The 25,573-nt window shown below is 38.7% G+C and overlaps 1 protein-coding gene across 7 annotated transcripts in view; it reads right to left on the bottom strand.

Annotated features, from left to right (window-relative positions):
- Positions 1-25,573, bottom strand: part of ENOX1 (ecto-NOX disulfide-thiol exchanger 1) — a 309,445-nt gene that overhangs the window by 57,219 nt on the left and 226,653 nt on the right. For all 7 annotated transcript variants that reach the window (XM_066176219.1, XM_066176215.1, XM_066176214.1 and 4 more), the window contains 3 exons: positions 23,208-23,420; positions 9,600-9,706; positions 6,158-6,275 (listed from right to left, as the gene is read on the bottom strand). In XM_066176219.1, coding sequence (XP_066032316.1) covers positions 6,158-6,275; positions 9,600-9,706; positions 23,208-23,420 — 438 coding nt within the window. The remainder of the gene's footprint in view (positions 1-6,157; positions 6,276-9,599; positions 9,707-23,207; positions 23,421-25,573) is intronic.

The following is a 25,573-nucleotide window of genomic DNA, read 5'->3' as shown; positions in this document are numbered from 1 at the left end:
CAGAGCTCAGAAGGGTTGTTCAGCTGTCTTCTCTGGCCGGAAAGGGGACTGTGTCACTACAGTGACAATTCAGAGCCCCACATTTTAAATACCTTCTTTTCTTTGAGAATGCTTCTAAAACCAGGTTGGTGGCGTCTGTTGACAGGGTTTATTTGTTTTGTATCACTGCAGGGCTGTTTATGATACCAGCTGCTTAAGGCTTTGAAATGGCACAACTTTATTTAAGGAATAAAAAGCAATGCTAGCCGATTAATTTCTAAAGTAAATACATTTTGTTATTTTACATTATGTTTATCAATAAGTGTTTAAAAGGACAATAGGCAAATTTTGGGTGTGTTAAATACCAGTAAAATCTGATGCCAAAAAGCTATGGGATGGAGAGTAACGACAGAAAAATAAATCAGACTTTTGTTTGAAAAAAAAAATCTCACATAAATCCAAAAGGTTAGTCTTACAAGAAAGGAAGGGAGAATTATCTGATCTCTGAGATCAGGAGGAAAAAGATCTGACATGAGATCTGCTGTGACACTTGTTCAGTTGGAAACAAAGGAAAACCAAAGCTCAGCTCCACACAGCTGGGGCTTGGTGATTTCTATTCAAAGTTTTAGCAAGCAATATAAAGCTTTCCTACCAGTTTAATCCACCTATAAACCACCATTTCCGTTCCATGTGTGTATCACTGCATTAACAAAAGCTTTAGAGAAAGCAAAAGGAGGATTGAATTGCAGAGAAAAGATGAATAAGTATGACACAGATCACTTTGGTTTTGTTTCAGGCTTTCCTTGAAGACTTGCCAGACTTGCAACTTTCAAGACAGACTTGTAAACAATATCCCAAAGCCCGTTTTGTGCTGTGTGGACCAGGGTGGGATTTTCAAATACTGAGCTTCACAAGGGGTTATACTCTTCTGTGAGATGGACTGCCCAATATTCAGCCTGTCTCTTACAGCAAGTGACATAGCTGATGCTGCAAATAGGACAGATCAGTTCAGGACAGCATTAAAGATCCAGCTTCAGTGTTTAAGTTTGGCACCTACTTTAGGTATGTTTCAAAATGCTGCCATGGAGGATGTCCTCCCTAGCTTGCAAAGCAGCACCAATCTCACATGTTCAACTGGGCTTCCATTATACAACTTGCAATTTATCATTTGCACACAGCCTCTGAGATGTTATTAAGATACCTCATCAGAGGTAGCCCAGTGGTAGTGAAATGCTGCAGGGGTCCTATGTGTACCCTACTGAAAGTCTATTGAGCTGGAGGGAGGCCTATACCAAGAAACTTATTATCCATATGGACAGAACAGGTAGTGGCTGAATGAAAGGAAGAACCATTGGCTCCACTTGATACTAGAGAACTGAGATAATACAAATTCATTAATTAGTCCAGGCAGGGGATATGTAGCAGAGGCGGGGTTTGGCCTAGAGCTCTGGGATCCCAGTCAAACAACTTAATCACACAACTATCTTTCCTTCACCCCTCTCCAAGCACAATGCATTTCATTCTTTTCTGCAGCACCAGTCCCAGTCTCTCGCTGAAGCTGGAGTTGCTAGAATTAATGGCATATTGCATGTACTGCAAAAGCAAAAGATTAACTCACCGCCCCTTACAGTAAAATTACAGGTAGGCATAAACTAAACTTCAGCTCTACTTTACAAAACACATATTTACTAATTCTTAGAATCACTTTCAAGGCTTTTACATATGGTTCCTTCCTTACTCCCCGTGCCAGCAGGTGGGAGAGGAAGCATCCATAAATTCTGACCATTCTGAAGATTTTTATATATCCTCTAGATTCCAGCACTGAATCTCTTTTTTCTCCCTTGAGCTAATGCTCTAGTAGCTGCGTCTTGACTTTCAAATATATTAACTGAGTTGCCAATCATCATTATTATTTTTTCTTAGCAATCTTCCAGCTTTACTTCAGCAATCCTCTTGTCTCTTTCAAACTCCAAAATCCACACTGCAGAAAAATCACTGTTTAAAGGCTGTATTTTTGGGGGGGGCAGGGGGTGAGTGCAGTAATAGCTGGTCCCATGAGTGAGATTCCCTCAGTCTCAGGTCAGCCTTTTTCCAGCCTTCCCTGGAATGCAAACAACTTCTAGTCTGTGAAACTGGGAGGATTTCCTATAAAAAAGGCACATGTGACAGTTGAGCCAACTTATTGGATACCCTAGGGGGTCCTTCAGGCTATCCTTGCAGCAGTTTGAGATGATCTCCAACATAACAAACAAGTAGTGAAGCTTTCCTTTTCCTTGAAGATTCAGCTTGCAGAATAGAGTAGGGTAGTGACTAAGCCTGGGGAGAATGACCTGTAAAACACCTGAAATAGCAGGTGTGTGTGCAGGAGACAGTGGCCCAGGCCTGCAATATTGAGTAGGGGGTGGAAAACAGGTTTAGGAGATTGGAGATGCCAGTTCTCATTCCAGCTCTGCCACGGAGTCACAAATATCAATAAAGCAAGTTCATGAATAGCTAGCAGAAGCAAAATTTGCCAATGAAAGAAGAGGATTTGAGTCTAGAATGGTGGGACACACTTTGCAACAAGTCCCTATGGACCTCTTCAAATTGTTGCAAGACCAAATTTTCCCAAACAGAGGTTAGTTTCTAACATGCACCATGATTTGTTCTCTTGCACGACTTAGTATGTAGCGTGACTCAAAGAAAAATGCAAACTATTTTTAGCTAACAGCTAAGAATAACAGCTAACAGTCTAACAGTTTATTCATCCCCAGATGTTATTGTGCATTAGGGTGTCAGTGACCTGTAGCATTCCTCTGTGTCCCTCTTGCAGCTGGGATAGAGTTAATTTTCTTCCAAGCAGCTGGCACAGTCCTGTGTCTTGGATTTAGTATGAGAAGATTGTTGATAACACACTGATATTTTGGTTGCTGCTAAATAGTGCTTTCTCCAAACCAAGGACTTGTCAGTTCCACATGCGCTGCTAGTGAGGAGGTGTGCAAGAATCCTGGAGGGAGTATGGCTGGGACAGGTGACCCAAATTAGCCAGAGGAGAATTCCATACCACAGAACTGTGGGTATGCTCAGTATATCAACTGAGGGGAGTTGGCAAGGAGGGGTAAATTAATGCTGGGGAACAATGTAGGTATTGCTCAGAGGGTGGTGAACAATTGTGCATCACTTCTCTCCCTTGGATTTTATTTCCATCTCTCTCTCCTTTACATCATCATTACTATTACTACTACTATTATTATTAGAATTATCATCATAATTATATTTTGTTCAATTATTAAATTGTCCTTATGTCAACCCACAACTTATTACTTTTTTTTCTCATTCTCCTCCCCATTGCACTGGGCTGGGGGAGTGAGTAAGCAGCTGAGTCATACTTAGTTGCCAGTTCGGTCAAACCACAACACTCTGAAACCCCAAGTCCAGCAACTCTGGACAAGCATTCAAGCACTGAAGTACTTCTTCGCAGTCTCAGGGCTTAGATGTCTTGCAGCAGGTTTTTAAATGCTGGGGCTGGAATCCATCCTCTTTTTCTCAGGGTGATTAATAGGTTTATCTTCAGATATCCTAGAGGAAAGTTTTCATTCTAACTATCTAGCTGTGAGAAGATGTGATGCACTCAGTGGGTTTTCTCCCAGGAAAGAAGAAATTATGCTGGCAGACTCCTGAAACTACGTTTTGCTGAGACAGAATGAGGTCTTAGAACCCATTCTAAAGAGTTGAATTAATTAAGCCTTTTTGTACTAGCAGTGACTTAACCAGGCGAACCACTGAAAAAAAAGACCTGACGCAGGTGTTGAAGCCTTAGGGAATCTCTGTCACTTATTACAGCTTTGGGGTCGTAACTTCCCAGCAGTCTTGCTCACACTGTCAAAAAGGACAGACTGAAAAATAATGTCCTCAAGAAAACTGTTGGAATGGCAGAACACACAGTCCAGAGCTCTGGAACCATTCACATCAATTCATCATGCCTCCTTGCTTCAGCAACTTTTGGATTTAGACTTTTGGGACTTTATGTGTGCACACTGTCCTTGAATTGAAGAGACACAATATCTTCATGTTATTCAATTCTTACTCTTCCCAAGGTTAAGAAATTAGACAACATATTTAAGAAAAGGGGTTAAAAATACATACTTATGGAATGACATACTTAGAAAGAGAGGGAAAAAAAAGAAAAAGAGAAGGCAGCTAACACAAATAGTAATTTAAAAAAAACGCCAGAAGAAGTAAAGAAGAATCACATTTCTGTATACAAGAGTAACAATAAAAAAAGTCCTTCTTCAGATTATTTTCATTTACCAATGTTTTATACCCAATAGCTCTTTTAGTTTAATTCCAAGTTCCCTCTATTGTCATTGACAGAAGAACCAAATGCACTTGTTTTAACTGAGAGTGTAGTGTTGAAAGAAGAAAGCCATAACACTAATTTGAGAACTGGATGACTATGTATGCAGCAGGATGGATCAACTCCACTGAGTTTAAGAGGATGATGAACGGTACAACAAACAGTGATGGACACGTACTCAGGTGGATTCATATTGCTAAATTTTGATTTAGAATGCAACACACTACTGGGTTTGCTCAAGTGCCCACATTGTAACAATACAAATAACCTGAAATTGTCTGGGATAGAATGCTGTAGAAATCTCAGATTTCAAAACTTTAGACAGTAATGTCTTCTTTCACGCATGAAAACCAAACCTGCTTTGCTATGTGTGGTGTTATGAAATGAATGACCAGCACAGCTCTGCCCTAAGCATACATATGTTAAACCTGGCTGAATTGGTAAGTGCTACAGTTCAAAACATCTCTCCTCCTCTTCTGGCATGCAGGCTATATATATTTCTGGCTCTACCTTCCTGTTGTTAGTTCTAATGACTTTTCTCCATGAGAATGGACACAATCAATGTAAAATGATTGGATAGTCATAAAAAATGCTAATTTCTAGCAGTTTCTGGTCTGCAATGACCCACTGTCTCAGTTTCAAACACTCCTCTAATGGCATCTAGAAAATACAAATCCACAAAAGTAGCCTAGCAAAAATTAAGGCTGCCCTTTACGGGTTTTATTGTTGCATTTTTCTTCCAGGAAAAGTACTAAATCTCCCCTTAAGAGAGATGTCACGGTAAAAATTTCTTTGCTTGAATGACACTCTTTCCTTTGGTCTTCACTTCTGGGGACCCTCAGACTCACACAGTATCTCATCACAGAAGGAGCCAAAGAGCTCTTCTCTCTGTAAGTTTGAATTCACACCTTTTGACTGGCATACAAAGACTTGAAATCATGGAATGGATGAGATTCTTTCCTTTCTTACTATGGTGCTTGTATGGAAAGGACTAGATCAGGATTACCTTAGTGGAGACTCTCAGTTTATTTTTGTATTATTCCCCCCTTCTTTACTTTTCTGAAAGTTCACTGCTGCCTGGCAGTTTCTAGTCATGCTTTGGCTTCAGCTCCTGAAAATTTCATTCTTTATATGAGTGTCTAAACAGACAAACCCTTGCTAGCAACTCAAATTTATTAGCCAAGGCCAAGAAATGGAGAAAAACACACATCCCAATCATGTAACCAGTTAGTAACTCTGGCAGCTTCTGAGCCACCGCTTGGTGTCCATCCTGGATAGCAGAGTATTTGCAGAAGGCTGAAACAGCTGCTTTCCTTATTCACATTACATGCACCCTTGTTCTTGGACTCATGATAGCCATCTAATGAGTGTCTAGTTCATACAGAATGCGGTACCATACTGTGAAATAGGCGCCCTTAGAAAGGCAGTATGCAATCAAAAAAGCCCCACAGTTAAAATGCTGTTTCATAAAGAGATTAGAGATTATTATGCCTTTGTTGCAAACAAAGGTACAGCTTAGAGAATACTGACCAACGCATAACTTGAACTGGTCGCATAATAAAACATTGTTTCTACCATGGAATGAAAAGGTGTCATGCAAAGTTTCAGGGAGAGCAGTAAGGAAACATAATGCTTCCAGGCAAAGGCAGAACTGGAGAATTTTCATCATTATAGAACATAGCAGGTGACAGACATCTCCTAGAGACAGCTTGCATCATCCAAATAACTAATTTATGAGGGTTTAAAATAAGATACTGTCTTATATAATCAGGTATTAACATGTCACTTCTCATATGTAAGTTTTTGTTTGCTTTTAATAAAACAACACTTGCATATATTTACCTGAGTCATCTACTCTCAGCTTTTTACTGGGATTGTCACCACTGTCATCATCGGACATTTCCATCTCCTCTTCCCGACGGATTCCCATGAGTTGTTCACTGTGAGCATTTCGGAGCTCCTAAAATCCAAAATTACCTTTTGTCAGTATAAACTTCCATAAAGTCATTATATATTATTTAATATCTGTTTTTAATACTGATCTGATTTTAATTATACATCATTTATAATTGTAATCATATTTATTTGTGTATGAATATTTATAAAAACAGAAGCACAGGGAATTCTTCCTGTGAAAGAACCGAGTTTATCAAAGGTAACACTCAGGGAAAATAAGAAAAAGTGACTGTCCCTGTTGAGTGATCTTTAGGTCTGCTAAACATAGGAGAATATTTTAACGGCAGGGATAATACTTAAAAACTGGTGTATAAAGCAGTAGATAAAGAGATGATAAAGAGATTGCCAGCCTGCTTAAGGGATAGCTAATTATTGCCTCCCTCTGCCACTTGGGGTACGATAAATTTGGCCAAATGTACAACACATAAAGTCGTATTAACTAAAAGGCACCGTAAAAGTGCCTTGTTCTCTCTGCTGACTGCAAAGGGAGCCGAGAGCAGACAATGCAGATGAAGAGCTGTATATTGCAAATATTGTATATTTGTGCCTATTAGGCCATATAAGTCCCTAATGCTGGTCAAAGGAATCTCACCCTCAGTCCCTACGCCCTGACTGCCTTGGATTTAAAAGATCCAGTCCCATAACGCTGGCCTGCAAATCTTTGTATCTTGATCCAAAATGAGTGGCAGCAGGGACAGCTCAGTCTCCAGGTGACTGCTGAAAGGGCAGGCAGGCAGCTAGCTCCTGCACATGTCACCAGGAAAAGGATCAGCAGGCATGTGGGCTTTGTAGGAGTCTAGACGGTCTTTGTTCTGGGTAGAAAAGCTGGCGCGGGTGTAGCGGCTGCCTTTGTAATGGCAGCACCGAGAAGATTGAGAGGACTCTATTTTGTCCTAATAATCCTGTCAGGTGTAACATGGGGATGCTGCACTGTGATTAGTGTAGGCTTTGTCCACCTGCAGACAGCTAATTTTTCTGCCAACAAAGAGCTTAATTCCCAATGAGGTGGTTTGAAATCTTTGAAACAAGGGAGAGTCGTGTGGAAGGAGGAGACAGCATTGAGGAGTCTGACAACAGCTCTGTGCAATTAACAATAATCTGTCAGAGGGGGGCTGTGTGAAAAAAAGGGAAGGCGTTTCTCTTGAGCGGCACCCTTCGTTCATTAGCAGATCTCAAATATTCTGAAAAATGTACCTGTACTCCTTAATCCCAGAAAAGGCAAGGAACCTAATTAGTGGGTGTTTTACAGGGGAATAATTTCAAATTTAAAAAAAAAAAAAGTTATTAAAAAGCTAAATTATCAACCAGTCTCTAATAAAGTCAGAAGTGTCTCTGGAAGAAACTGGCAAGCCATTTCCAATTTTCTTACTGGAAAAGGCCACCTACACATTTTCCTGGGGAAGAATACTGCATACATGAGCAGACATCCACTTACATTTATACCCTCATTAGTGGAAAAATGTCCTTGATGCATCAGTGTATACATTATCAGCAAAGTCAATAATTTTCTATGGAGAATGTCTATGTGTGTGAGTCTTTTCTTTGCCTTAGGTTTCTAGTAAAGCTTTTCTAAATTCAGGAAAAAAATGGAAGGTGATCAAGTAATTAAACAAATCAGCAGATAATATCATGGTTAGAAGATGCAGTTTAAATCAAATATACCATTTGGTTTATTTTCATCACATTTCAGATCTGAAAAACAGGCATTTCCAAAAAAATATTGGTTTAGCTAATGCTTTACATAATTTTGAATTGTTTTATTTGTCCTCCTCTTAGAAAAACAAAAGGCAGTAATTTTTGAAAAAAATTAGCAGAGAATTAACATTGCTGAAAAGTCCAATTCTTACACATTTCAGTTTATTAAATGTTTAGAAACCAGCAAATGAATGACACATCACATCCCCTTACACAAAGTTAGTTTAAGAAGGGATGATCTTAATGCAATTAAAATAGTCTACTAGCAAATCATATTTTCATATTTCTCTAAAAGATAAGACAAACATCAATCCCCAACTTCCCAACTTTCAATTGAACAAAGGCATTATCCACTATGTATATGAAATATTTGTGAACAAAATGCAAAATACAGTTCGTACCAATAAATTATGCTAACATTTTATTTTAAGTGTCCCATTATTGAAGTAATTTTGTATTCACCATAATAGCACTGATAATAAAGTATTCATTTGGTATTCACGTGGATGTTACATTTAGTGCCATTGGTATTCAACTGTAATTTAGCATTAGTTAATGGACACTTGAAATGTTATCCAAATGATTTATATCATAGCACTTCAGTATTTCTCAAACTAAGTGTACAACACTTATTTTACAAGTGTACTACAAAATAATTAAATAAGTGCACCTTACCTTCTAAAGTTTTTTATTCTGAGACAGAGAAAATTCATTTAGAGGACTGTGATAGTAACAATCAACAGACTGTACCACAGGACAGTAAACCAAGTGTATGTAAATTGCTCATATTAAAATTTTTAAAAAAAGGAAGAAGAAAGAAAGAAAACAAAGACAGCGGTACTTACTTTTTAAAATACAGGCTCATAGCGTATATACTGAATTTAAATTGAAAGCTGGATGACCAAAACACAGGATGAGGTCTAGCACTTCCTTTGCTGCCACTCACAGCAAGGGGAGTTAGTATCCCATTTCCTCTGCTCATGGTTATGACAGTCACACATGCATGGTCCCACATTTCTAACTCTGTGTGGTTGTACGATTACATTTATACTGGTTTCTTTGGAAGCATAATATTTAGAATCAACACAAGTGATGTATCTACTTTTTCAAAAATAAACATAGAACAAATGGAAAGGAATAGGTCATAGTTAGGGACTTAATATTCTTAAGTCATTATTTAGGAAAGAAAATTTTTATTTTATTTTCACTCAAAGTCATCTTATAATGACCATAAGATGGCACAAAGAAAAACAATCTTTGCCATGGAATTCTTCTTTTAAAAACAGATCATGATGACCCCTAAATTCCTTATTTGAAAATACTGTTCCTAATTTCACTACTTCAGTTCATTATTTTAGACAGTAAACATAATCTTCTAATGATTTCCCAAATTTTGCATGAAAAATAAAAAACACATTGCTCCCTGTCTTCATGTTATTTAATGACTATTACCATAATGAGAGCAATGGGAGCAATTCATACTGTAGACTAGACTGTAAACGGCCAGTTGAATAACAGCTAAAATGGTAGCTGTAAATATTGCCAAATACACTATGTCCAGCTACAATCACACTCGTTCTGTGTCAATCCAGCTGTGAGACGATGGATAGAAAGTAAAAATAAAATCACCAACCTCAGAATGCTTTCGCCAAATGTCTATGTTCTTTCGCTGGGCTTTCGAGAAATGGTCCCAAGCTTTTTGTCTGGTAGAAGCGTTGAAAACGGCGACAATCTGCTCAACTTTGGTGAACAAGGAAGTCAAACAAGACAAGCAATTTATGTTGTGATCACTATAGAGAAGCAAAGCAAAGACACTAGGAGTCTATGGATGATGTCGTTACTGAAACAACATCATCAATATCCATCCAATGATGTGTCTTTTGTACTTACATTGTATCAATGTTGGGGATGTCTCCCTTCAAGTCTGTCTCCATAACTTTAGTCTACACAACTGTTAACTATGCACCAAGAACCAGGCATGCAGCTGCTTCCCCGTGATGTCTACTACCACTCCCTGTGCTGGCACATGCCTTTGCAGGTGTGGCAATAGGTGTGTGACCACAGAAATGACCCTCAAGACATCCACCTGACACGTGTTCCCCCGTTGCAGCGGCGCATAGACAAGCGGGCTGCACGAACGGGAGCATGGAAGGCAGGCAGGCTCTGCTTAGAAGAGTGACTATCTGATAGTGGGAACTTGTCAGCAGGTGGGAAGAGCTGAACCATACATCAACTCTCACTCTGTGGCTGCAGCTGCTGCTTCTCCTCCATTCAATACCAAAGGGCTCACCTGTGGTAGATCAGTGCTGTCTCCATGGCCTATGTATGGTTACTTACACAAACAGACACTTGTTTCTTTCATATAAGATGAAGAACAGATGTGAAATGGGCTTCCCTCATTCAACTCTAATGAATTTGTTCTGAATCCAAATGTCAATATTTAGATCAGTTATCTAGGATAATTAAGACCCTCAAGTTTTTAGCTAGTTGTTCAACTCAGTTGAGAAAGCTTTTCTCTCAACAGTCTTTTCTTTTTCTTCACTTCAGTTACAAGCAAAATTGTCCTTCCAGAACAGTGACCTGCCTAAAAATGATTTGGCCAAGATGTAAGTTGCCTTGATCACAACACAAGTAACTGAAGAAAACACCAATAAATCCAGATTTTTTACAAATGACCTCAGCTGTGCTCCTGAATGAGCAGCTGTGCCAACCTAAGAAGTCAAATTGAAAAATGCTTCAACTCTTTGACAAGGTTCTTTGTTATCTATCTCTTTAGATTCCTGGGTGGAAACAATGTCCTTTCTTTATCAAGTTGCAGCTTGCAGCACTTTTTGCTCCTCTCACTGAAAAATGGTGGCTGGAGTGCGGTAACACCCTCTGCCCTGGTCCCTTATCTTGCTGATATAGAGCTTCTCTCATTCTCCCCTTAAGTAAGAGATGTAGAGAATCTTACTATACATAGCAACCTATCCTTCCTAAAATGGTGAGTTCACCTACTAAAGCAGTAAGTATCTTTCACCTCTAGAATGGAATGTTAATTTGAGCACATTTCTTCTGTTCTCTGGTTTTTTACCACTTTTAAAGGCTGCTTTCAAATTCCAGAAGATTACAACATTTTGAATGGAAGTTTTTCTTTCAGGGATGAATAATTACCTTCTAAAGTCATAGAAAACAGTTGTACCTCATTTTCTTTTAAAACGAATACGTATAAGTAGTTTACAATAAAGAAAGTGCTTCAGACCAACGGTGATGATCTTATCCATTTGTAATCCATTTAACTTTTAAAGGTAGATGTGATAATTTCAGCCCATTAGAACTTAGACTGAAGAGTGGATGTATCAAGGAAATAACACTGTGTATATTTTTTCAATTAATTTGAAAATAATGAAAATGGTAAAGCACTCTATTATTATGTGTATAGAAATTGAGACTAGAATTTAATTACTGTCATTCTGTTGATGACCCAGGTGCTCAGAAAATTTTGCTTAATTAACAATCTGTTTACAGTTTGCAAGTAGAAATTCAAGTAGAAAAGATTCACAAAGATACGAGGAAGAGCTGGTTTGCCATTTTCCACTAATAAGTATTAATAAGATCATCTGAATTTTGAAAAACATTTGAACTTTAAAGTGTTTAATTTCCATTATGTGAACAGGTGCTAAGTTTTATCAAAAGTCATTATATGATCATTTCAGAAACTTTCCTCAATGGAAACACAAGCTAGAAAGATGCCATGCCATAGCTTCTTCTTGTATAACTGCAGTACACAAAGTGAATATTAAAATTATCTTCTTCACTTAGCTAACCTTTTGGAATTAAAAAAGTGACAAGAGGCAGGATTGTATGAGTAGAACATGCTAACAATGAAGGTTTTTAAAGAAATTCTATGAAACAGGCAGCAAGGGATAATATGAAGAAAAATGCAGACGAGAATACTAAATTAGTATGTATCAAGGACCAACATACCAGTGCTCTATTCAAAGAAAGTGTCAATGCATGCACAGCATTTTCAAGATTCACAGCGATCTAGACTATGAAGCTTTGGAAATTCCAACATAAAAGATCTCCAAGAATTACAACAGAGCTATACAGCAGGCAAGGCCATGGTTTGACAGTACAGGGAAGTGCCTTGACATCTTTTTGAACGTCATCAAAATCCTGCATTCATGTGTTATGAGATGGCAATTCAGTGTAAACCTGCTCTGACACATTTGTTCTTGTTGCACCAAGACTCATTTTCCCATAGATACCTTGGAAGCCTAAAGCTGGCATAAGGCATGTGCTCTGGGAAATTGGAAGACAAGACATGATGTACCCACTCCTGATCAGAATCAAATTTGTATGGGTAAGTGATCCAGCAGCACACAGCCCATAGGAATGGTAGGTTCACCCCTAAGGAGAAGCCATTAAAGGTTTATATTAGCTGAAAAACTCTCCAGTTAACTCATTTTTTGTCTGTGTCTATGTAAAACTGGGCCAAAGAGAGGACCCAGATTTTGGGCTGATAACTCCATAATCTGAGTCTCACTGCTGACCATGGTTTTCAGATTATTTTCTGATCTCTAGGAAGAAATTTCCAAAACTATATAACAGGTCTTATCTATCTCTCTAGGGCACCTTGAACTCCAGTATTCACGGTAGTGTCAACTGTGAGTGGTAAGTGAAATTATTAAGTAACATGAAATATTCATTGTCAAACATCTGTTAGTGAGTTCTATGCTATATCAAATTTTCATTGACCATATGCAAAGCTGTTTCCTTACTAAATTAGGATTTAAAAAAACACATTGTTCTAGAAGTCTCCATAACATGTCGTGTTTTTCCCATCAATATAACTTACAGGATGTAAGTTATTGCATCTTTCCTAATGACTTGTTCTGCGGCTGCTAATTTACGTGGCATGTTTTAGACAAAGGATTATTATCTAATAGTTTTTCTGCTGTGTTTTAAATAACTAGAAAGACCCAAAGAACTAAGCCTAGAGTGATATGCAAGTGCCAATGTTTAACAAATGTAATGCAACTACAATATACTTTATTAGAGATGCCAGCTTATAGTAAGTATATTAATAGAAAGTTTAAGCCTCAGTTTCTGCTGCCATAAAGAATGCTGCCCGGAAAAATTATTACTATCAATTATAAATGTAAAAGCAACCAGAAAAACTAGGGGGAAAAAAAAAAAAAAAAAAAGCAACAATCACTTAAACAATGCCTGCAGAAGTTGCAAAGAAGATTGTTTTAAATGGAAAACTAAAATATCTCCAGGGCAACAAAATATTTGATACAGGATATTTGAAAACTGTACCACAAAAGAAAAACAGAAATAAATGAGATGCAAAGTGTAGCCTCATCTGCAGATTAAGAGGTAGTGAGAACACTTTTACCCTGTATTATATTTATCAAGCAGCCTATTTTAAATACATGATTGAGTGAATTTTGAAATTTACCTCTGGGTTCAGGAGTTTAGAAGAACTCAATTTTCCCTTTGCTTATTACATGATAAGCTGCTGTGCATATTATTTTATACTATATATTATAATATATATTATTTATAATAGAAAAAAGAAAATAAATGGAAACGGAAAAAAAAATATGCTAGAATGAAAAACAAAAGTCTTGGCTGGAAGATAAAATAATCAGATTTCATGTAGAATTTTACTCCAAATTCCCCCAATTAAGGACACAGGATGAAAAGGGCTTTGCACTAAATTACTGCAAGTGTCAGAATAGAATATATGGCAATTTAGCACAGAAAAATTCTGGAAGAGTGTGACAGTTGACATGAAGGGTAAAAGAAAAATTCCACCCATAAAGTTACAGTGTAAAGGAAACTGTAACAGTAAATGTGTAACACACTTTTCAAATACAGAGTTGCAGCACAGGGAGGATATGGAGTTGGCGTGGTTTGGGTCAGAAGCCCTGTTGCTGAATTCTGACTAAGCCGCAGTCTGCCAATTGATTTGGCTCCAAGCCCAGCAAACCAAGGAATTACAGTAGTCAAGGCTAGATGCTGAAGTGAATGAATTAGAGTCTCCAGGTCAGTATGGGATGGGGAAGAGAATATTTTTGGCAACAGTCCTGAAAGGCATTTGGTAATGAACTGAACAGAACTTAGCATTAAGTCCAAGGCTAAAATTGTGCATAGGTAAATGACATGTGACATTAGTAAGAGAAATAGTAGCCAGATTGCAGAGTAATGAAACATGTATTATTATAATTAATTTGAGCCAAATGTTCATTCTTTTGGTTATGGTACTGTTTACTTTCAAAAAAGAATCTGCCTGTCTCACTTTCAGAGCTGAAAACCTGCAGCCTCTTCCTGTTACTCAATTCACATGCCACAGATGGAGAGACAGATGTGATTGCCTTTGACTAGCAGAGGAAAACATAAGAGTTGGAAATATCACCCTGGGGAAGACTGCAGATAATGCAAGAGATGGGTTCTAAAGTAAAGCATACCACAGCTGGATACATAAGCAAAGGCCATTATAGATTTGTATAATGACGATACAGGTTTTGAGGCTATGAAAAATATTTCATCTGCCACAAATAACCGCCATAGCCGTTTGTCTTTGATTTTGGTTTTGTTGGAGTTTTGTGTTTGCCTGTGTTTTTTTAAAAAAAACTTTTTAAAATCCACAGTTTCTGATGCAAACTCCATCAGAGAAATTTGGTCTGCATTGCTGCCCAGTTGCCTGTAAGTTCCTAAAGACATGGTGTTAAGACATAACATGATAAAGGAGAAAACCATAGGACTTCACTATTATATCCCCAGATTCCACCTTTTTGGACAGACTGAGAGAACGGTGCTTGCAGTGATTTATCTCTCAAATAGTTTTGCTGTGTGGGCAGTCAGCTTGCAAGGATGCCATTCCTCAACCTGCCTTTCTACCAATAACTACATCAGTACTAGCAATCAAAACCAGCCAGGGACCACTCCTGTTCCTTGAAACCAATGGGCAAAATGTGCTGAGTGTCCCTGCAGAAAGAGTGCTTCTCTCTTCCCAAAAAGATGCTCTTCTGGGAAACTACTGGCCTGCATCAAACTCTAAACTGTACCACATTTTGTGGGAAAACACTAGCTCAGCCAAGAGCAACAACTCAAACAAGAGCAACAACTTTCTAACAGCTGAACAGTATAGGCCAGTCTGCCCCAGCTCAGCTTAATTTAATCCTGCAGACAAAGTCAGGGGGGTCATCCTTGACTAGCAGTCTCACCTTCTCTGTTCTCATCCTGGTACAGAGGTTTCAGCAGTGCAGAGAGCAATTACAAGACTTACCACAGGAAGAAGGATATTTTCCTCTTCCATCTACCCTGTCTCACCTACCTGAATACTAGAAAGAATGTCCTCTCTGTAAATTATTTCTACATTTCCTTTTGAATAGGCCTACAGCATTTGAGACCAGCAGAGTGTGTATCTGGGTTCATGTTTGGTCCCTCTTCCTGTTCCACCTGACTCAGACAGGTCCTAGTCAATCTGCTTCTGTGGGTTATTAAGAGGCTGAGTGAATGCCAATGGTCTATACCTGACTGATGCAGGAAGAAATATTTCTTCCTAATACAAAAAGGAGATCCTTTCACATAGACAAAGAAAAAAAAGTACTTCTACCACAACACTTACTATAACCCCTGGTCTTGTAAGAATATCAAAGCCCAGTGCCAGCAGACATTGTTTTCCTTTTTCCTTCTTTCAGCTAAGAAACCCAGTGGGGAACAGTGAAAGATGGAGCATTATGGGGATACTAAAAGTGCCCAATTTACAGGATTCATACTGAAATCTGTAGTAACTTGTTGGGGTAACTTGTCTGAGATATGTATATCAACAATTGAAAATTCTCGAAATAGAACGCTCCTTGTTAAACCTTGAAATTAAAAAAAAAAAAAATAATAAAGAGAGCTCAGTTTGCCCTGAAAGAAAATCTATCTACAATTTAAGCTTTGAAAATCTTTTACGCTGTGAAACCGTGGTTTAACTTACAACAGAGAAACTGACAGCTTGGTGTAACTGCAAGAGCTGCACCGTGCCATGTGATAAATCACTCGGACTCAACAAGACCACTTCACCTTCTTGTCATTCCTCAACAAACAGGACCCTGACATTAGACCAGCACAACACAGTAGGGCAAGTACAAATGTACAGCACCTGCTCTTTCAATGCCACCATCTTACATTACCTAATAGACTATATGGACTTTGTGTTGACAATCAGAAAAAAACCCAGAAAAACCTCAACTGCCCCCCACCAACTCAAAGAAAGATGAAACGAATGCTGCTTTCTTCATCAGCTTGACAAGATTATAAACCATCCCTAAAGTGCAGCTAATTATCAGTTCTTTCTTTTATTTATTGTTAGGCACACTTTTCTTTTCATTTCTCAGACTTGAAAATAGCAAAACTGGGAACTATAATTTTTAGTATAAATCTGTCCAAAAAGAGAACTCCCAGGAAACTCTGCAATGTAGGAACACCATAAATGGGACTAAGCCATCACAGGTCCCATTAAGTGAAGTAATAATTAGGCAGGAATCTTGCAGATTAAAATGTTCCTGGGAGAAACAGGAGGGCTATATTTGTTTGGGGCATAATATGGTTTATTTTGCTGAAGAAAAAGGATATAGGTGTGGATAAGGAGGTTTCAACAGCCATAGCCTCTTCTAGCAACCAAAACAAAAAATTTGTCTCACACATTTTAGGTGTGAAATTTACTTCTCCATTTGTTGCCATATCTTATGTTTCCTCGCCTGCCATGACTTCTTCCTTCTGTATTTTTCTTCCTTCTGTGTGTGTCCATCTTTCTCTCTCACATAGTCTATCCCTTTCCAAAACTCTTTTCTTGCCCCATAACACCTCTGTCATCATCAAAAACCACACCATTTGTGACAAATCCAGTGATTTGACACAAGGTGTGACTGTTGCATATTGAAGGGAGCAAGTATTACAATCACTCATAGTTGCATAGGATTATTCATATTTATAAGGTTTATTCAACCATTTGTAAACAGTCTGAACATCTTTAGACGTGCAGACTAAATGGTATCCACAGCCAACTCATCCTTTTGAGTGAAATCTCCACCTTTCCTTCCTTGCTTAATGTCTCTTCCCCATCCTTTATTTCCAAAGAACATTTACAGCTCAGTTCTGTGACACATCAGGCCCTTACCCCTGTCTCTACTCAGCAAGGCAAGTCAAAACGAAGCAAAGATTTCCATGTGATTAAAGCACATGCTTCTTTGCCTTGAACCTTATGTCATCATCTAGGAGAAATGCAGATTCCAGGCAAGTGGCATGAGTTGTCAAAATACACTGAAATCTCTTGGAAGGAAGTGCTTTTATTTTTCTGCAAAATACCATGCATATTTAATGGACTACATTAAAAAACAAAACCTCTTAAAAATAACAGAAGAGCTTCTGTTGAAATTCTGGCCATGCTTAAATCGATACCAAGATTCGTATTGACTTTAGGTGGAGTGAAAGCTACAGACAATGGAAGGAATGCAGAAATTCAAAGAAAATGAAACACCGAAGAATAAACTATGTGAAACACTACAAATCACAACCACAAAGGGTTATACTGCCAAAAGAAAGGGAGGAACTACAGGAATGCAAGGTAAAATAAAAATGGAGTCTTTCATCTCTATCCTCTGCTACTGCCACAGCATCTTGTATAGAAATGCTTTTGGGAACATGTGTATATGAGACAGAAAATCTCACAGACAGAAGCACAACTGAAAAAAGAATAAAGAGATCCAGCAGAGCTTTACTGGACAAATTATCAGTATAGAAACAAGCCAAGAGCACAGTGACTAAATGAGCTAACAAAAGGAACTGGATGGATTGTAGAGGTTATTTGGTATTTAATTTTTTTTCTATTTTAGAAATGCATCAAGGTAGAAAGTAATAGTGGCAACTAATGACATGAATGATTAATGTTTTTATTTGTATTATAGTGGCATTCTATGACACCAACTGAGAACTGGGCTGCACTGTAAAAACACATTATATGACTCAATCTCTTTCACAAAGAGCTTAATGATGACCTAAAAAATTGCACATAAAGTAAGCTCATATTTTTGAATTAGTCAGTGGCAAAGGAAAGAAAGACTGTAAGACTGGACAATTAAGAGCAGGAAAATCCTTTCAAAAGTTGTTATTAATGTGGAGAGATTCAAAGAATACTCTGGAAAGCATGATTATATATAAAAAGTCTGACTGCTAAAAGAATTTTTACCAGCATGCTTTTAATATCTGTAATGAAACTGGATTCATTTTTAGTACTATGAGAATACTAAAAAGGGGAAGGGAAGGGAAGGGAAGGGAAGGGAAGGGAAGGGAAGGGAAGGGAAGGGAAGGGAAGGGAAGGGAAGGGAAGGGAAGGGAAGGGAAGGGAAGGGAAGGGAAGGGAAGGGAAGGGAAGGGAAGGGAAGGGAAGGGAAGGGAAGGGAAGGGAAGGGAAGGGAAGGGAAGGGAAGGGAAGGGAAGGGAAGGGAAGGGAAGGGAAGGGAAGGGAAGGGAAGGGAAGGGAAGGGAAGGGAAGGGAAGGGAAGGGAAGGGAAGGGAAGGGAAGGGAAGGGAAGGGAAGGGAAGGGAAGGGAAGGGAAGGGAAGCTCAAGGCGACAATTGTGATATTTCCAAAAAGGGGCACGTGACACACAGCCTTCTCTCCAAACCTTTGATTTTTCCTAAATGGACAGGGCTGTTGAACTAGCTTAAATTTGAATCTAGCTTCACTTCCTGTTTCACAAGTAAGGACCGAACATGCTTAGCAACAGGCAAAACAGGTAAACTGCACAATCTCTTAATCCACAGAATCATAGAATGGTTTGGCTTGGAATGGATCTTAAAGATCATTTGGTTTCAACCTCCTGCCATGGGCAGGGACATCTTCCACTAGACCAGGTTGCTCAATGCTCCATCTAACCTGGCCTTGAATAATTCCAGGAGTGCGGTATCCACAGCTTCTCTGGGCAACCTATTCCAGTGCCTCACCACTCTCACAGTACGCTTCTTCCTGATATCTAATCTAAACTGGTCTCCTTTCAGTTTAAAGTCATTTCCCCTTGTTCATGTTCATCCTGGCCATCAGAAAGAATCTGTTCACTGAAAGGGTGGTTAACCATTGGAACAGGCTGCCCGGGGCAGTGGTGAAGGCACCATCCCTGGAAATGTTTAAGAAATGACTGGACATGGTGCTATGGTTTAGTTGACATGGTGGTGCTCATTCAAAGGCTGGACTCAAATGGTCTTGGAGGTCTTTTCCAGCTTTACTGATTCTATGATTTTATGTCAAGTAATCTGGCTGGGGACTCTATGATAAAATCCACCCTGCCACTGTTCCCCCACAGGCACACAAGAAACTGATTTATAGACTCTGATGGGGACCTGGTTTCAGAGTCTACTAAGTCCATTAATTCATTAGTAAAATGGACAAAAATGATGGAACGTTATAATCTGCTCAGTAACCAGATATGGGGGACATCTCTTCATTACACCATGTGTGCTTAACCTATGAATTTGTGTACTGGGACACATCCACCACCTTGTGTGTCTTACTCTTTAGATATCAAATTCATTTGGAATTTGAAATTTTTATTCACCTGTAGGTACTTTTGTCAGTGTTGTCAAGTTTGTCAGTGTTGCTTTAAATAGTCTGAAAACTCAGTAAGAGGTAGGCAAAGTTTACAGTGCATGGAGAAGAGAGTCAGAGGAGGTAATTGCAGCTTTGGTGTAGTCTAAAAAAACACCAACAACCCAACAGGGATATCTCTAGGGCCTCCACTTTCCTTAAACATGAGGATCAACATCTGTAAACCTTAGGCTGAAAAGGTGGTTTGGGAGGAAATGAAACAGAGAAAAATGGAAAGTCAAGCGGCAGTGTCACATGTATCTAAGATGTGGAAGTAAAGTAGATGTCAAACCACAAAGCCAGACCTACCCAAAATCCTTGAAAACAATCCATACTTTAAGCACAAATTCAAATCTAGAAAAATTAAGTAATTTAATAAAAAGAAAGGAGTAGACATTTTTCTGTCTTCAACCCTTAAATAACTGAAGACGCACCATACCAAGGCTAAGACTCCCTGTAGCACTTAAATCAGGTGTTATAAATTTGTGGTTTGACAGCAGTAATACACTTTATTTCACAGATTATCCTGGCACAAGTACCTTGATCAGGTAATACATTCACGTGCTGAGCAATTGACCCAAATTTTTAGGGGTAATCTGCTCAGTAATCTCCTAAATACCTCCAGGCACAAATTTGTAGCAAGGATTTCAATGCCTGTACTTCTTTAGTAGTTGGGCCATAAGATGAAATGTTCTGGTCACAGTAATCCTCATTAGTAAGAAAGCATTTTCTACTGAGACTCACTAAGACAGTGTCTGTATATGTGTGTGTGTGTGTGTTTTCCAGGTGAGAGTACTTGAAGCCAATTCTATTTCTTTTCGCTCCCCATAACATTCATTGCTGGCATTTTTATCTAACTCCAAGTTCTTCCCTTATGCTACACCTGTCTGTCTCAATGCTGTGCACAGTAAGTGGGATTAATCTGCTCTGAACAAGGCACGTAAAAAGTGAGACATCTAGTTCAGAGCTAGGCCCCCTGTGAATCCTCTATGGGCAGCAGAAAAAAATGGCATATCCAAGGGATGATTCATCTCATTGGAAGAGCACCATGAGGTCAGTTTGATGACTAATTCCTTGGAGATTCTTATTTTTCTCTTCTGACTGCAAAGAAAGGCCAGAATGGTCAGTTCTGAGCTGACATCTGACCTAGTTCATAAGAGAAGACTGCCACATGATATTTTTAAAATACTGTAATATTTATGTCAAATGGCCACACAGCTGCAGCATTACACTAGACTTTTGGATCCTTACTGCAGAAGGGCAGTAGTGTGTTTTTGCCACTCTGCATAATTGAATAGGCCACACACCTATTTTGGACATCTTGTATTTTAAAATTCTTCACAAAGCAACTGACATATTGTAACTGATTATGCAGGACTGTGGAACAACAATGGAAAAAGATGCATGAAAAACATTTCTCAGATCAATTCAAATATAGATCAATTCAAATTTCCTTGAAAAAGGGAAACTCATTTCAGAATCTCCATGCTTAGCAATCTTAGGCATATACATGTGTAAAGGAAAAACCTCAACTGTTTGCAGCAAGTTTGCAGGGTATTTTAATAAAACATATTAGTGCTAATAATGGCCAATGTTTATGATGTTTGTAAAATAAACAATGGGGAACATCTGGAAAGCTTGTAAAACTTGTTCTTATGAAATCACAGTGTAACTTTCCCTGAGCCTGCTTTTTGCTGACCATGTCCTCCTAGGCCAGATCTGTCAGAAATTTTCTTCTTCCAGACACTGCTGTTACTGTGGCACTAGGAAACTCACATTTTGAAGCCAGAGCTATTTCTGTTTTTGTAAGTCCAGCATTCAGCACAATGCAGGAGCAAAACAGATAGCCAAAACTGCAAATTTCCACCTGAAACTACAGGGATCTCTATTTCCAAGTGACAGATGTTCTACAACAGTTGGTGACAAATGGGCTAATTTAGACTGATTTAACTAAAGTTCAGCCTGCTGACAATGGGGGACTTTTTAAATGCAGCTGAAGAAGGCATTTCTGAATGCTAGAGCTGGCTGTTGCACACAAAACTAGAGGGACCCTGGTGTGAACTGAACAGCATGCCACACGTGGTGCCTGCATCTCTGTGCCTCACACTGCCTTTTAGATGCTGAGACGGAAGACAATATTGCCTAGCAAATTACCAAGGGAATTAGCTGGTCTTTTAAATTTACTCTCTGAACATATGCCCACAGAAATCAAACGTCTTTGGCCCAGAATCTTTGTTTCTAAGTTGTGGCATCTAAACTCTTAAATTAGGATATATGCCTATGGTGAACTGGTCTTCTGAGATGCTGAGCTCTCCATCACTTATGCAGGAAACTTTGGCGGCTGCTCTGCTAAGCCAGAGAAGTCCATCCAAGCTTATGTTTTCAACCCTAACTTTTAAAGGATATCAACTGAGGGACCAGAAAGAAATTGCACAAAAGCCTTTAGGGCTCTTTTCTTTTCTTTTCTTTTCTTTTCTTTTCTTTTCTTTTCTTTTCTTTTCTTTTCTTTTCTTTTCTTTTCTTTTCTTTTCTTTTCTTTTCTTTTCTTTTCTTTTCTTTTCTTTTCTTTTCTTTTCTTTTCTTTTCTTTTCTTTTCTTTTCTTTTCTTTTCTTTTCTTTTCTTTTCTTTTCTTTTTTTTTTAATGTAAAGATTAGAGGTATGATTCAGAAATTACAATGTAACAACTTCACTGTCCTCTTTCTGATAAATTATCTTGGATTTTGTTCTCAACTGGCACATGAGAGCTGGCTCCAGGCTTCAGCTGAGTATCATAATGCCTCTTCCTTGAGGAGCCATGAGTTAACATGATAACCAACAATTAAATCAGTTTTCTTTCTCCTTTTTTCCTTGCCTTTTCTTTTTCTTTTTCTCATATTTTCTCTCCTTTCTCTGTTCTCCTCTCCGCTCCGCTCCTCGCCTACCCTGCCTTTGAAGAAAACTTCTAGGCTAGTATCCTGATCATTGTTTTATGAAGGAACCTCATTAGAGTAAGTTCATTGATTGTATTTCTGTACTTAGGAAATAGCTGCCAGCACTAGATATTTAAGACAGTTTATCTACCCAATTAATACTGGCATTGTATCAGCCAACCAGTCCTGATGCCAGCAGCAATACAGCATACTTTTATACTGTGGAGGTGGCCTTTACCTGTGAATATATCCCTGAAAGTTACTGGATTCTACTGCCTTTTACCTAAACCCAGGCTAGAGCAATTACCTAATTGTGCTCTATTCTATAATTGACCTAGTTAACTAGCTCCCCCACACAGGCTACATATCCCTTCTCTCAAAAAAACCATGATCTTTTCTCAGAGCAGTGAGGCTTCTGTCTTGTCCATTCTTGAGGCGTTATATCTACACAGTGGTAGACATTGTGAATAGAGCACGTCTTCATCTATTAATAAAAAAAAAACCACTGAAACTTTGCTCACCTTGAATAATAAGTTCTTAGGAATGGTCCTTGATCCTCCAAACTGCCATAGAGTATGGAATAGGATGTGAAGTAGAGCATGACTGCATTGCAACTACTTACCCCCAAACAAACAAGCAAAATGATAAAACCACTACCACCACCACCACCATCACTACAACAACACTGACAAAAGGGGAGTTACTTACATTGGGTGAGGATCCCTGTTAAGGCGTTTTTGAAAGTCTCCTTGGCCTGCTCCATTTCTTGCTCGTGAGCTGCCTTCTCGTTCATGAGTCGGCGGACGTGGCTGTTGGCTGACTGCACCATGGAGTAGAACTGGTTTGCGGAGCGACGGTTCACCTCGCCTCGCTCAATCCAGGTGAGCAGCACCGTGATGGCCTCAGAAAACTTGCTATCGTCTACAACAATCAAAGCACAGGTTTCAAATTGCAGGCATAAATATCCTGCTGAGAACACATTTTCTGCTCCATGTCACATTAAAATCACCATAAATCCTGCTGGCAGTATATCATTTTGGGCAATTTTTGTGTCCTTTGTTCTATCAGATGTAAGAAGCCACTACAGCCATGTGAAACTACATAAATCTTCCTTCAAGACTTGTCTTCTCCTCATTTTAATAGCTTTCTCACAATGAAAAGCACCCTCCCCCCCTTCCCTGTGGCCTGAGTCTTCACTTTCACAATGTCTCCCTTAAGCCATTCAGTGATATGGAATGACCTTACAGCGGGAGTGAGGAGACCTCTGTGGTACTGGACTCACTGAGGAAATGAAATGTGTCTGTGTTAATCTGCTCAGCCAAAAGCTCAGTCCTGGAGCTTGGGCTCAGCCATACTTCTGTCAACAGATTTCACTAACATCATGTTGTTAATTAAGGAACAATGTTGAGGCTGAACAATTCCTCCTCAAAACAGTGATTAATTACAAGGAACTGCTTTGAACAGATGATATGCCTGCATTAATTTTTTATCATTTGCTTTGTACTATTTGTTTTATGTTTCACATTATATATTTTTTTAAAAGATTCCAGATGAATCCAGGAAAACAGCTGGATAACAGCTTCATGTTTACCATTTAGGTAACGAAAGTTGTTTTTCTCTGCAGAAAGATTGCCAAAACTGAAGGCTAGATTTTGTACACTCCCTCCCCAGGTAATCTTCTTTCCTCTGACAGTGCTCTCAGCTTCCTCAGAAGACTCTAAGCGCAGCATCCATTACACTTCAGGCTTCATCAGGATTAAGAGGAAACATTTCTTTTTAAGTCCCATTTAGACTGAACTGCAAGAAAATATTATTACAACAGTGTCTTCCTATGGAACCATTTTTGTGCAATTCAATATCATTTTTTCACCAGGATTTTATTCTATAAAACTTCAATTTCTCAACAACTCATTTTAAACATCTCATCTAGTCCTTTTTGGTTATATTTCTTTATATATATTTTAGATGGTATGCATACCTTTCTGCAGGAGGAGGTATATGGTTATGGCGGGAAGATGAAGCGTAGTCATAACCAACAGACACTTAAAACAAAAATTGGAAAATCCTGAACCCAGCCGACCGCGTTACAGGATACAGAAACATGTGACACAGTTTCTAAGACTGCTTTCCATGCAGAAAGAATAATGAAATACTAATTGTTAAGTGATGGGTTTGGCTTTTATTCTGAAACAATAATCACTTTCCTAAAATGCAAGTAGCCTAAAATACAAAGAGAACTAGTGACATACTCTGTGCCCAAAGCCTCTGAAGAAGAGATTTTTACATTGCCTGATCTTTAACATCTTATTAATTGAAACATGCTTTCAGCTACAGCGATAAGATTTGCTCTCTGCAGCTGAATAGGCATGTTCACCCAAGATCCCTCAAGAAAAATTCGCAAAATAACCCATAACACCCTCCCTGTGCACAATGGTGTGTCTGTTGTAAAACATTAACATGTGATTCATTATCACCATTCATTAATTTTCGCTGGGCAGGAAGAATCAGATGGACATCCTTTCATTTCATATTTTCCCTTTGGATTAGACTCCACTTCTGAGCTTTGCTGGATACATATGCAGCAGGAATGTATTAAGTGGCTCTGACGAGCGAGATTGGCTGAATATAGATCCCAGAAAAGCCAAATGTAAACAAGACTCATGCAGAGCCTCTTCACTGCAAAAAAACACAAGGATAAGACTCTCCAAAAGATTTGGGCAAAATCTTCAGCCTGCTGAATTGCATGGGAACTAGATGTCAAAGATGCAATACAGCCAAGAACTCACCTCTGGAACACAGTGTTTATTATAATTACACCAGTAAATAAGAATAACCTGCAATGGTTTCTGGCAATGTTAGCATGTTTCCGTGCATGAGGAAAATCAGCAGCACAGAAATATCCTCCATTTTCCTTGTTTTAGTCTCTCCCCAGTACTCATTTATGTGTTGTTTTATTATAGAGCCTCTGTGAAATAAAAACACCCTCCCCTTGTTTTGTTTTGATCAGGCTCAGTGGGTGTCTGTAAGGGATGTTCATAAACATATCATCCTTCTGCCACATAGATTCTACCCAC

Source organism: Chamaea fasciata, unplaced genomic scaffold (assembly GCF_029207755.1).
Source record: "Chamaea fasciata isolate MVZ Bird 193981 ecotype frontalis unplaced genomic scaffold, bChaFas1.0.hap1 SCAF_2, whole genome shotgun sequence".
NCBI classification, from domain to species: Eukaryota; Metazoa; Chordata; class Aves; order Passeriformes; family Sylviidae; genus Chamaea; species Chamaea fasciata.
This window is presented reverse-complemented; position numbering and strand designations above follow the sequence as displayed.